Here is a 14,613-nt window from a genome sequence, read left to right as displayed (position 1 = left end):
GCAACTTTAAAACGCTTAATTCAAAAACAATTTTATTAAAAAAGTTTTCTTTCTTTATATTCCGGTCTTTTTATTACGCTCGTATATGGAATCCAACTCAGAAGACAAGGGTGCCAAGTTGTGAGAACTTTGTTAGAGCTTTTGGGAGTTAGAACTTTTAGTTATACATTTCCATTGCTGTAGGTCTAGCCATAAGGATTATTCGTGATTTTATTTTATTACAAATTCGTGTTAGTAGTTTAACTCGATGCAAATATCAACTAGTTTTCATTGCACACATTTTTAATAACAAAATTCTCTCAATTGTTTTTCTGGTTGACGCAGGATATTTTTTTCTAATGATTTACCATTCTGTATATAAATGAATTATGCTAAAGCAATTCAAAAGAAATTCTCTTCTTTACACGTCGCATAAATTCGGAAAAAATTTTTGAAGTAGAATTAATCGCATTCATTAAGATAATTTAAAGTATTGTTTGAATAAAAACATAATAACGCTAGTTTAATAATAACAAATAAATATAAGTGAATATCTTTAGAATAACTTAGTTGATACTTAATGGAGAATCTCAAAACAGAAAAGAAAATAATGCTCAAGTTCTTTTTTTCCACCCTAAAATTTGTTATTTACCATTTTATTAAAGGAGTAATTATTTTAAGAAGGTCAAATGTCAAACAGAAGATTAAGAAATAACTCTAACACGTTTTTCTTATCCAATTGCTTTTTTAATGCTATTTCTAACAAAAAAAATTTAAAGAAGGTGATTTTAGAATTTTTTTAATTTTAATCTTAACAAATTTTATTCCTAAAAATAACACATAATTTTTCAAAAAGTAAATTATCGAATATATTTTGGCATTATTGATATAAGAGTAAAAATATCTTTTTGACTTAGAAAATAAAAGATGAAATTTTCGCATTTTAAAATATGAACAGAAAAATAAAAAAAATAATAAAAATGTTCTTAATTATGCATCTAAATTTATCTGCAACTTAATAATAATTCAAAAATGATTATATCGAAAAAATTTCCATTCTTTATATTCCATGCTTTTTATTACCCACTTGTATTCTACCCAACTCAAAAGACAAGTGAAAATAAATGAAATTATGCTTCTTAATTATGCATCTAAGCTAATCAACTACTTTATAAAAATTACAAAAGCGATCATATTCTAAAAGCTTCAGTTCTTTCAAATCTCTGATAGAAAATTGCACAGCGGATTAAAAATAGGTATACAATTTATACTAATTTTTATTTATATTATATACGATTTAGTTATAGTAATCTTTTTTACTTATTATGCACTAATCTCAGTCATAACTCACCAATTTTTTAAAGAAAAAAATTCCATTTTTTTCTGCAAATATTTTGAAAATGTTGCGAGGTAATTAAAATAAAAGTTAATTAAAACACGGAAATAATTATACTAAACATATTATGGTTGAGAATACACAAAAATTTGGAACAGAAAAAATGTTCACGTTTTATTTAAAGTCGTGCAAGATTGTTATAGATTTTATAAGTTCTGCAAAAACTAATTATACTAAACGTAGTATGGCTAAGAATACACAAAAATTTGGAGCAAGAATTTTTTTTTCACGTTTTATTTAAAGTTGTGCAAGATTATTATAGATTTTATTATAAGTTCTGCTAGAAACCGAAACTAATTATTTAATCCATTTATTATATGAAATAATAAATTTGTGAGAGAAAAAATTATGTCTGAAATATATTCATAAAATATCTAGGTAAATGATTATAAAAAATCATAAAATATCTGGGTAAAAATTATCTTTGAAATCGGAAATGTAATTTAATCCCAGCGTTAAACGCATCCTATTCGAACGTTCGAATCGCTTTCCTTTCACCAGAAAATTGTTAGGTGAAAGACATCCGATAGATGGGAGGAAAAATGAAGATCGTAGTCCGTTAGCAAAATCCGTTCGAAAGCGCAAGGTTTCAGGTTTTCCCTAGTAAGGCTCCTATACTATCAGAGGTCTAATTCAGGGGCTCTATTCCCTAGGAGTAGAAACGCGACGTCAAAATGACGTGATTTTTCTCTTCCTAGTTTGTTCGAAGGCTGCGAGTTTAGAGCTCCACAGGTATAATAATATTGGATGGCGCTCTTTTTCAAGCTTAGACTTAAAAATCAATCGAAAGTGGTAACCCGGAAATCTTAGGACGAAATTCAACCCCTAGCGCCATCTGTGCTTCACTTTACATGATCAACCATCTATAAACATTAGCATTAAATAAAAATAAGCGAAAAATTTATAAAATTAAATAAATAAGAAGCATCAAAAATTTTTATTTGCAGTTTTGTTGTAGAAAATGAAACGTTTTATTTCCAAATTTGAAAACCCAAAATAAATCCTGTCTTTTGAGGCGGAGATAATAACGAAGTTGGGCGGAGAGAGTGAAATAATTTGTATAAGTGGTGGAGAGAGCAACTAAGTAGAGTTATTTATCGCTTTTGGCGAAGGAACATTCTTTATCAATTTGGCGCAAATCAAAAAAGTAAAACCATGCCGCTTTAAATGATTTTTGCAATTATTCATTTAAACTTTATTTAAGAATGAAAATTTCCTATTTACAACTAATTTATATTAGAAATCGTTAATTTTATTTTTATTCTATCACCGAAAAAGTATATCGCTTTTATAAGAAAAATAATTTTCCAAACAAAGAAACGGAAGCAAGTAGAAAACGAAACGTGTTAAAAAAATGCTTAACTGTGATCTGCTAAGAGAAACATCTCTTTGAGTTATGAATTAGAAGCGTCTGAAACTTATAAAGAAAATTTGTTTTCATAATTTTAATTATTGTTGTTATTATGGAAATCTTTTGCATGGACTATTACACAAAATGAGTTTGAAATATTAGTAAAAGCATGAGTGCTCGCGTCCTCTGCTTGCAGAGGTCGAAAAGCCAAAATAGATGATCAATGTTTTGTTAAAGAATATTTTACTTAGATCTCTATTTTGTTATAAAAAGATTAAAAAATGGGAAGCAACGAAGAACCTATGCGTTTATATGAAGTGTTTCAGAATTGCTTTAATAAGATAGCATATCGTCACGGTATGTTTATTTCATTTGCTTATTTTTAACTTTATGACATACATAGCATTTAATTTGTGAATATGAAACGTTTTGAAGTTACTTAGTTTTTCAAGTTAGTTTCCGATCTAAGATCAAAACAATCTGCATTTTTTTGTAATCGATTTTATATAAATTGCTTCTCTTTGTTTGACCTTGTTGTTAATTTGACATGTATGTAAACATTAAGAGTGATTTGTTTAATGATGTTCATCCCTGGTAATTTCATTAAATTAATTTCATGTTTATTGATTATATAGCGATTTTAGCTTCTTAATTAAATTTATATACTGTTTAAAGGTAAATATGAATATTTATCTCTGCATTAACTCATTATGAAATAAAATCTATTCTATTGTTCACGATAAAAGATTTAAAAATATTCACATAATAATTTTTTAAATAAGTTTTATCAGTTGTAAAAAGAGGGATGGTATTCATTAATTTTGTTTTTAAAACTTAAAACAAAATCGGATAGAAGTTTTTAGGTTGTTGAGTTGCATTGATTTAAAGCTGTGATAAATTTAATTAATGATCATATGTAAAATTTAATGAAAGAATTTAGTTTTACAGAAACTCATAAGTCTCAAAAAGTACTCTCTAAAGCTGACATATCATCTATATATATTATGTATGTCAGGGTGCGTAAAATGTTTATCCCAGGCACTGTAAGCCCAAACTACGCCTTTGCTGGTATTAGCAAGGTCTCTTACTTATAACCGAATGCATAGTTCTTAGATTAGTATTTATGCTAATCTAAGTATAGGCATGTGCTTAAATTCAAAAATGGTTTCTTAATACTGACCCGAGTTGCTTTTCTCAAAAAACAAACAAAAATATATAACTACAGAATATTAAAAAAAATATATATATTACTCTTCATGCTTACACTTTTTAAGCTATTCTAAGCAAAATGATTGATTTGATATGTTCTAAATAGAGTTGAGTTGCTTCTTAAAAAATTGAAATTGAGTTGCTTTCCTTAGAAAAATAAATTAAAAAAACTGATCAGTCTTAAGTTAGATAGTTAAGCAGATTTTTATTAGGTTACTGAGGTGAAATACAGTATTCTGAAAGTCTTTGCCTAATGGAAATCTTAAAAAAGTGTTATGATTAATTTTTTCCCCATAGAAAACTATTTTACGGTAATTTGTTTCAGGTTATATTATTTGGACCCAATTCTAATTGGTTATGCGACACATCTACCAAGAATTACTGTAATTGAGTTGAAAATACTGATTTGTTAATTTTGACGCAAATTGAATTTCTCTCCAGCGAAAAAAATTATTTGCTAATACTTTCGACGAAACACAATTTTATTTGCAGAATTTACGATTTTATCACATTTGGCGAGGTAGGGAATGCTTAGCTCAAATCCTAATTAGCATATTTGAAGTTACCTCCTGGAACCATTAAGATCAACATTTAACACGTGCAAATCCGATCTTTAAATCAAAGTTATTTAGGGTGATTTCTTTCCCTCCCTCCGCTATACTACTGCTATATATGACACAATATCACTGTCTCCAAATGTACGAAGGCATCTACTGGATATATTTTAAGTGCAAGTTCAGACTGCATGCAACCTGCAATACTCTCTATTTCAGAAATCCCAATTATATTTAAAAACCTTTGATGTGAAAAAATAAGTGAGTAGTTGCCTTCTTCACCCTTGACCTAAAAAAAAAAGTATGTAAAATCAATTTTAAGTAACAGTTACGATTTCTCTTTTCACTCAGCACACTGCATATCTTTTGGATCCATTATTGCGGACATAATTTATCTGAAAATGATTTAACGACAGCTATTGAAGCTAGCATCGAAGTTGCTACCTGATATAGATGTGTTTGTAGGAATAATTGCAATCAAAATAGTGTTTTTTATTTTTTTTTTCTGGCACTCCCCATGGCGCTTTTTTGTTGTAATCTGTTTTGTTGGCAAGGTTTAGGACAGAATGGATTAATCCACGGTTTAAACCCTGGTTTAAACCCCTTTGTCCAAAACCCTTTTACTCAAATTATGTCACAATTTTAAACAATATTTAAGAGGTAAAATAAACATAGAACTAATAACATATTGATAATTAAATATACCAGAGAATATTTGTTTTTAAAAGTATAATGTTTTATTAATATTGTTTGACTCTTCAATTTAAACAAAGGAAGATTAATCAGTAATCAAGTTCAATTGGTCCTCTCATTCAATAGTACATAACTGAAGTTTGGCCTTGCCATACAGGTTAAAATATTAGGGACTAAGTGCTTGGTTCGTCATAAACAGATTTATTTATCTATAGTACTATTCAAGAATACTTTTATTTCATTCATGCTCAATTCTTTTAGCATAGTGGTGATACATCACCAGTGTCAGTAACTGAAACTGATGTTATGCCCTTCAAAACTGTTAATACATTTTTCAGTTATTTTGTATTTTCAATTTAAACTAATATATTTATATTTAAAAACAATTTTTTTTAAAAATAGATGTCTTTTTTATCATCCTGTGATGCAGAAATTATAACATTTTTTTAAAAAAATATTGTGAAAAATAAAAGGTTAATTTTTGAACAAATTTAGTATTTTTTTTAAGAAAAATTATTATTTTTTAATATTGCCATATTTATCCTTATGCAAAAATATTATTTATCAGTATTAAAAGCATATTTATATTTAAAGGATTAGGTATTCACTTATGTTGTTCAATGAATTGTAAACCTTTTCCTATTATATAATATTATTTTCTTTTAATAAGTTAAAGTAAATTGTATAAAAAATATCAAATATTTATTGATACATGTAATTATTATGTGTACAATGGTTACACCTATAGAATTTTTACCTTTTACCAGAATTCAAGGTTTTGGACACTTTAAGACAGCTTAACCCAGTTTAGGACAGTTTTACCCAGTTTAGGACAGTAAAACCCACGTGACCTGTCCAAAACCAGTTTAGGACGTCCAAAATCACAACCCTGAATTCTACTTTTTAATGAAAAATGCCAGCATCGTTAATAAAAAAAAATTTCATTTCATTTTATTTTTTGTCAAGAAATAGTCAGTTATTTTAGAACATATTTTATATTTACTTCAGATATTTACAGATTCAAGATACTTACAAATTTTAAAACACTTAGAAAAATTTTTGGTACGTTTTTGACCAGTTTTAATTATTAACTGAGAAATTACGTTTGCATAATCATTGTTAAAATTTTCAGATTTATACAGGATTAAAAACGTTATGATTTCTAAGTGTTGTTGATTTCATTTGATTCGTTTTCAGTATTTGAAGGGTAAAACTCAAACAAGCATCACTGATGAAAAAATCTAGTTACATTATGTCATATATACATTATGTCTGCAATAAATCTAAATAATAATATTTGTGCTTTTAGTATTGCATTTCTCACCCAAGTTTTTGACTACTCTTTTCAACAGTTGCATCATACATTTATTTTTCAATATCTATTATTTTTTTCAAGTGCTTTCATTTTTGAGACTCATTTGCAATTTATGTTTTCAAATTTAAATTTTATTAAATTTGTTTTACTTTTTACAGACAGCAGCAGAGATGTCCCTTATGATGCATTATATGAAACTGAATGTGATAAAGGTTTAACCCAGGTATAGGATATATTCCAATGGGCAATATTAAAAACTTTTAATTTGTTAGAAATCTAAATGGTAATTCTTTTCTTATTAGGATCTCCTGTCTAATTCTCATGTGAATAGAAGTTTAGATCTAGCTCTTGGTGTAAACACTGAAAACAATGCTGAATCTTGGTCTCTTGGTTGCAATCCTTATGAGGATGGTGAGTCATAACAAAATGTTTTTCTATAAGCAAATGAATGGTAGAAGTAGCAGAATAAAATGAAAAACATATAAGCTGTATGGTCATTTATTAGAATGATATTTAAGCTAATAAATTTTCCACTATGAAGTTGAACCTATTTAGTGATGCAAAATGAAACTTGCATATTTTAACTTTTTCAATTTAAACAAATGTTTCTCATTTGTTATAGCAATAACCATTTTGTAGTTTAAGGATCATTTAAATAAGATCTTAAAATAAATGTCAAGTTCAGATGAAACATTTTTGGGTAAGTGAGTATAAGGTGCAGTTAAGTACGCAAAGATGTCCTTCAATTAAAAATATTTTAATTCTTTTAGTGTCAATTTTTAAATCTGATCAATTATGAGCAACTTAGCAAGTTGAAATAATTAATCCCAAGAAACTGAAGTGAAAAGATATTCGTGGTGAAATAAACATTTTATTTTCTTCGTAAATTATACAGATTAAAAAGTCTTATTTGTTTTGATCTCTCAGAGAAAGTAACTTTTCTCAATAATAAAAAAGACGAACAAGCTTGACCTAGATCAGTGTTACCAACTGGCGGCCGACGAAGCCTTTTTTGGTGGCCCCCAAACTAAAATACATTAGTTGTCATTTTTTTGCGGACAATTTTAGTAAAAAATCTAAATGGGTATAAAATACTTTTCTTTCGTTAAAAAACTAATTTCTTCGTTTCTGTGAAATTTAGCATACCAGCGGTGTAGATAAATTTATTTCTCAGGTTTTGTATCCAAGAAAATATTTATTCAAGAAAATATTTATTATTATTTGTAATTCAATACTTCTGTTTTGAACAACTTGATAAAAATCTGATAGTAATATTTACTGTTCCTTCAAACATAAAAGAGTCCTTGTCGCTTAACTTACTTATTCTTGTTCAAAGGATGTCCACCGAGGTTCTTAATTAATTAGGCAGATCGAAAAATTAACATTTTATTAAAACAGAAACACAAGAAAAGGAAAAGCAGAGCTCCGCATTGAAGCGACCGTATAACTTAGCTCGTACATATCATCTGCTGACGTGGGTGGAAGCGTTAAATATTTTTTTGCGCATGCGCGCGTCTTACATATTCTTTACTTTCTCTTAATTCTCCACATACACTCCCACCTTTTGAGTTTAATTAATCTTAATTACACTCAAAAGTTGAATCTTATGAAACACTTATAAAATGAAATGCACTTAAACTTATAAAATGACACACAAATATGACATACATATAACTTGAACAGAAAACATATACACATAAAAATTCGCAAAAACATTTAACTTTTGACTTCTAATCTATAAAGTCTCTGGACAGGTCTCATAAACTCAGAATTCTCTGTCTTTATGAGAGCAAGCCTTGTTTTGCCATCATGACCTGGAATTAATTTCAATACTCTAGCTAAATTCCAAAAAGCACGTTTTTTATTAGCATCTTCAACTAAAACAATTTCACCGACCACTAAAGGATTATCCTTAAAATCTCTTATAGTTTGTTGACGTAACTGGCCTAAATATTCAGTCCTAAACCTATTTCTTAAAGACTCTCTTACTCTTTGGAGATGTTTAGCTTTCTTACTTAAACCTTCCTTATCTGCCGTATCGATGTCTGTAACACCTGAAGAAGGTATTTCATGCAGAAGCATTTCTGGAGTCAAAGTGTTCAACGGTGTTTACATCTTCCGATACGTTGTTGAGGGGTCTCGTATTAATTATTCTTTCACAATCACGCAAAATTGTGACCAACTCCTCATAATTTAAGGAAGAGCGTCCTAATATCTTACGTAAAATTCGCTTCACCATTTGTATTAACCTCTCCCGCCAGGCGGCGGAAGGAGGGTTAAACCTCCACCGTATCTCATGCTCTGCAGCTTTTGAAGCTAACTTGTCCCGTTCTATCGGATGAAGAATCTTTTGCGCACCAACAAAATTTGTTCCTTTATCGGAATATATTAACGATGGTCTTCCTCTGCGCGCAATAAAACGTCTAAAGGACTGAAAAAAGGCTTCCATAGTTAATAGAGTTACTAACTCTAAATGTATATCCCGGTACACAGCACATGTGTAAAATACTATATAAGACTTTTTCCCATCCTTAAGATATAATGGTCCGGCTAAATCGACGCCTACAATTTCGAAAACAAACGCATCATTAACTCTAACTTTAGGCAAAATTCCAGGCGTGACATTACATTTTGTAGCATTAAATCTTAAACATTTTACACACTGTCTTATACAATTTCATATAATTTTACAACTTTTCAAAATCCAAAACTTTTCTCTTAAATGAGACATTATCATAGTAGTACCAGCATGTAAAAGTTCTTTATGACAATTAAGAATTAACAATTTGACAACTGGATGATTACTAGGTAATATAATTGGATAAATGAAATTATATTTATCTTTACGTAAAACTAAATTAGTTTTAGCTCTGATAATGCCATCATTATCTAAAAATGGCCTTAATTGTTTCAACTTATTATCATTGATGCTTGTAAAACTGTCCTTTTATATCAAAAGAATGAGACTTTTCTCTGCTCTATCCAATTTATTTACACTCAAAAATTTAGAACAGTTCTTATCTAAGTTTCTACAATTATTATAAAATCTAAAAATCCAAGCTATCATACTTACAGTTTTCTTTTATGAAGAAAAATATTTATAATACCAATTATCATAAACATTATCATTTTTACTTAAATTTACGACAGATTTACACAGTTCAGAGTTGACTAAATTCTCATCTGGGGTCTTAAAGGATTTTGGCCAATTTAATTCGTTTTCATACAACCAATTAGGCCCCTCCCACCAACGACGTTCAATAAGCTGCTCAGTTGGACAACTCGCGAAGAAAGATCGGCAGCATTAAAAGATACGGGAATGTGACGCCACATGGTGTGAGAAGTCATAGAACGAATTTCTTTTACACGATTTTGAACAAAAATACCCCATTTGAGTTCCCGTTTTATCCAACTTAAAACTGTTGTTGAATCTGTCCAACAATAGTTATCAATATTGTCAAGATTCAAATCTTTAATTATATTTGTTAACAATCTAGAGCCAATACAGCATGCAAGAAGCTCTAGCCTTGGTATTGTCAATGGCTTTAGAGGTGCAACTCTGCTCTTAGCTTGCACTAAATTAACTTTTACAAAAGGTTCATTGGTACTTTCAACTCTTACGAACACACAAGTTCCATAAGCTAGCTTACTTGCGTCACAAAACACATGTAGACTCATCAAGGTATTTGACAAATCGAGACAAAACCATCTTGGAATCTTAATGTTCCGTTGCAAAGGTAATTGTATAAACCAAGATTTAAATTCCTAATCTAATTATCAGGTAGTTTGTCATCCCATTTAACTTTTAAACTCCAAGTTTCTTGTAAAATTAACTTAGGTAATAACATTACCGGTGCCATAAAACCTATTGTATCAAATGCCTGATGAGCCACAGCTAACACTTGTCTTTTCATAATTAATTCGCCAGAATTATCTGCTCGTTCAATCTTACATGACGAAGTGTCTTTCTCCGTGTCCCAAAATTGGTGCAATTTTCGTAATAGATGAATCCTTAACACATAATTCAGGTAAATTTGTCTGCCAATCTCTTAAATTAAAATGACCCTGAGACATTATACATTGTGATTCTAAAATAAAATTTTGAGCTTCAGTTTCTGTACTTAGACTAGTTACACAATTATCTACATAAAATGATTATTTAAAAATATTTGCAGTACTATTTAAATTTTCAGAAACTCGATTTAAATGGTAACACAATGTAGCGGCAAGTAAAAAAGGACTTGAGGTAATTCCGAAAACTACCCTTCCGTGCCGATACATTTTAAGCTCACCCGAATTGTCTTCACTGTACCACAAAAATCGCAAAAAGTCTCTTTCTTTTTCCCCTATTGATATCTGTAAAAATGCTTTCTCAATGTCCGCAGATATACTCACAAAATTCTTACAAAATCGATTAAGAATAGACAGGATCATTTCTATTAAGTTTGGTCCAGTAGCCAAACATTCATTTAAAGATGGTTTTCCGGCCGACTTTGCTAATGCGTTAAAAACCGGCCTTATTTTCGTACTAGAATTTTCCTTAACTACTGGTCTATGAAGCAAATAATGAACATTATCTACCTTTTCATCGTTGGCCACTTCAATAATCCCTAAAGATGACCAATCCTTAAATACATTAGAATAAGCTTTAAATTCATTGTTGTACTCCTGCTTCGAGCATTTTGCAGCTTGCATATTTCGTAGGTGTAAGTTTTGAGTATCACGTAGCTGCTTAAATTTTTCAATTAAAGTATCTAAATTTATTTCTATTTCAATGATATCCGGTGTCTTAGATCATATTAATCTTTCTAATTTATTTAATGCTTTCATAACACTTGTCTGTGAAGCCGCTCGTAATTGTTTTGACGCATCCATGCTTACGTAATTGTGGTTTCTTCTTACTGCGTAGTTGATTTTTTACAATTCGATGCACATCCTGGCAGAGATGCCACTATGTCGCTTAACTTACTTATTCTTGTCCAAAGGATGTCCACCGAGGTTCTTAATTAATTAGACAGATCAAAAAATTATCAGCATTTTATTAAAACAGGCAACAAAAGGAAAAACAGAGCTCTGCAGTAAAGCGACCGTATTACTTAGCTCGTACATATCATCTGCTGACGTGGGTGGAAGCGTTACGTAAATTTTTGTGCATGCTCGTGTCTTAAATATTTTTTAATTTCTCTTAATTCTCCACAGTCATATAAGATTTTGACAAAGTTACGGCCCGCCAGTTCACTGGTGTTTTTAATAGTGGCCCTCAACCTTATGTAAGTTGGAAACCCCTGATCTAGATGATAAAAGAAGTTAGGTAATAAACCAAATGGAAAGAGATTCCGTGAGAATCTCAGGGGACATAATCCAACAACACTATTTTGCAAAAAAACAAAAACAAACAAACACTTGTTTTAAATGTGATGCGAAACCTTTTTTTAATAATTTGAAATTATAGCTAAAAGTCTTATCAGATGTACCTGAAAAATTTTTTTAAGCAATTAGAAACTATGAAAAATTAATAATCTTCAAATCATTCACAGTGACAGATAAACAAATAAACCTACATTGTTTTTAATTCATCTCTAAATAAAATGGTGACCGTTAGCTACTAGTTTCATGTGATTTCTAATAAATGGCAGGTGTCATCTACTAAAAAACTGCTGAGTTTAGATTTTATCTATTTACCATTCTGTCCTTAGTAGGATATTTTAACATTGGAGAATTCCTAGAATTTTTCGGATTTCATGATTTTTAATTATTATTCACTATTATTATTTTTTGATGTGATGATGATTTACAAAAAAGGAAATAATTAGGGTGTTTTTCTTTTACAAAATATGAGAATATCGCCCATGATATTAGAATTAAAAAAAAAATTACATTTTTATTTAAAAAAACATATATGTATACAATTTTATTTTATCCAAATAGGTTTTTTTTGAACAATGCTTCTAATTAGTAATTTAATTAGTAATATGTATATTTGTAATTCAAATTTAGTAATATGTAATTCAAAGTATCTTGCAGAAAGATATTAGTTTTAGAGAGGTTTGTCGCAGAAAGCCCAAACAAATTCTGCCACAGAGGTGCAAAGCAAAAAAATAGACATTTATAGAAATTCCTAGAAACTACTTTTATTGTTAGTTTAGTTAAGAGACAAAGTTCAAACAATGAAATTTTTGAATTTGACTGATAAAAATCTCTATCAGTCTAGAGTCTATCAGTGAACGCATTGAGAATGTTTGCTTAACCAGACATTTTAGAATGAAAATTATGTATGATAACTAGACCTTCATCATGCCCTTAAGTAGAATGACTAATATTTAATCTAGTTATTAGGAATAGCAGGAAATTTCTCAATTGGTTAATAAAATATTCATACCGTGAAATAGGAATCACAAAAAAAGATATAACCCTGAATAACTTTTATTCTAATGATCGGATTTTCACATATTAAGTCTCAATCTTAATCGGTGACTTCAAATAAACTAATTTGTGGTAACTATTGATTAAGTTATAAAGTCAGACACAAAAACTTTCTTTTTCTGGTTAAACATATAATTTTTTTTACATATTTAGATCCTCAAAATAGAATTAGTACACAAAGTTTTTAAAAAATTGGATCTTAAATTTTGGGGCTGGGAAGCTATACATATTTGGTGATAGTCCCAAAAAGTATCCAAGCAATGTCGCCTCCAGAAACAGAGTGATGTCTAAGCAATTCAATTTTAAAATTATGACTTCAAGACAATATATCAGATACTGAGAAATTTTCATACTTATGAAAATTTTAACTATGTTTTTGACAGCTTTCTCCATTTGTCCAGCATCTCCATACTCTTTGTATGAGATGCTGAATTTGAAACATCAATACCGTGTCAGACAATGATTATTGATACACAAGAGTTTATTTCTGGAAAATGTAATGATTCTTTTTATAAAACTTATATTTTCATTAAGTTATATTCTTATAAGTTATATATTCATATAAGTTATGTATTTCAAAATTATTAAGTTACTTAATAATTTTGAAACGCATACAGTCGAACCTCGATTTCACGAAGAAGAAAAAAAAATTCTCTTCAAATTTCCTATACACTCAATGTTAAAAAAAAATTGATTTCACGAATTTTTTTCTTCTAATCCCTCGATAACTTGAATTTTTTTTCCATAAATAGTGTAGAATTTTTTTTCTAAAATTAAAAAAGTATTCCAAGAAAATAAAAAATTTTAAGAATGGCTGACAAGGCATGGAATGATGTGTCTTCCTTTATGGTAATGAATGGCTTCAAATCTGGATTCATTAACGATCACAAAAGTAGTCAAACAATCAATATCGTTAATTCTGCTGAAAACTACACCGAAAATTATTGGAACAGATTGACCGGACTCATGAAGCTTGATGACAAGGAATTTCATGATTTTGTAAACGTAGATGATGCAGTAACAGTGATGCAGTCAGTGGGATGGCAATGATATCATCGCTCAAACAAAAGCTTCTAGTGAACTATCACAGAAGAAGAGGATGAGGAAATCAAAGATTTACCGCTCAATGTTACTAACAAACAAGCACTTTCTGCGGTGGACACTGTAAGGAGATTTATTGAGAGGCAGCCGAATATGTCAGAGGAGACATTTAAAGCTATAGTCCACTAAGAAAGTGTTATAGACAAACTTACTTACACATCTCTAAAACAAACAACAATTGAAAAGTGTAAAAGGTGTAAAAAGTGTTTTTAGAATAAATATGGAATAGTAAATAAGGTATGTAAAGAGCATTTTTCTTTATTCTACCATCGATAACATGCGATTTTCGATATCTCGAATTTTTTCTCCTCTCCCTTCAAGTATGACTGTATTATAGAACGCGCAGTGATGAACTGTGCTCAGTAATTGCCTCAATTATTACCCCCACCCCTAACAGTACGCTGATTGCGCTTCTAGTTGGTTGCACTTCTAGGTAGGACTCGCTTCCAATTGACCGGGGTAATTTATAAAAATCAAACACTATCTTGGCCATAATCTTCTACCTGGCCAAGAAATATATCGAAATATATTATGCCAAGTTATTAAATTTGAGATAGCAATCATAATTAGATTTACAACTAGAATATAATGC

General features: G+C 29.5%; 1 protein-coding gene across 1 annotated transcript in view; it reads left to right on the top strand.

Annotated features, from left to right (window-relative positions):
• The first annotated feature begins 2,461 nt into the window (after window positions 1-2,461).
• The window catches only part of LOC107454559 (protein daughterless), a 77,184-nt gene continuing 65,032 nt past the window's right edge, over window positions 2,462-14,613 (top strand). Inside the window, exons 1-3 of the mRNA XM_043047054.2 lie at window positions 2,462-3,083; window positions 6,656-6,720; window positions 6,800-6,908. Coding sequence (XP_042902988.1) covers window positions 3,008-3,083; window positions 6,656-6,720; window positions 6,800-6,908 — 250 coding nt within the window. The 5' untranslated portion in view covers window positions 2,462-3,007. The remainder of the gene's footprint in view (window positions 3,084-6,655; window positions 6,721-6,799; window positions 6,909-14,613) is intronic.

The sequence above is a fragment of the Parasteatoda tepidariorum genome, chromosome 2 (assembly GCF_043381705.1).
Source record: "Parasteatoda tepidariorum isolate YZ-2023 chromosome 2, CAS_Ptep_4.0, whole genome shotgun sequence".
Lineage (NCBI taxonomy): Eukaryota > Metazoa > Arthropoda > Arachnida > Araneae > Theridiidae > Parasteatoda > Parasteatoda tepidariorum.
This window is presented reverse-complemented; position numbering and strand designations above follow the sequence as displayed.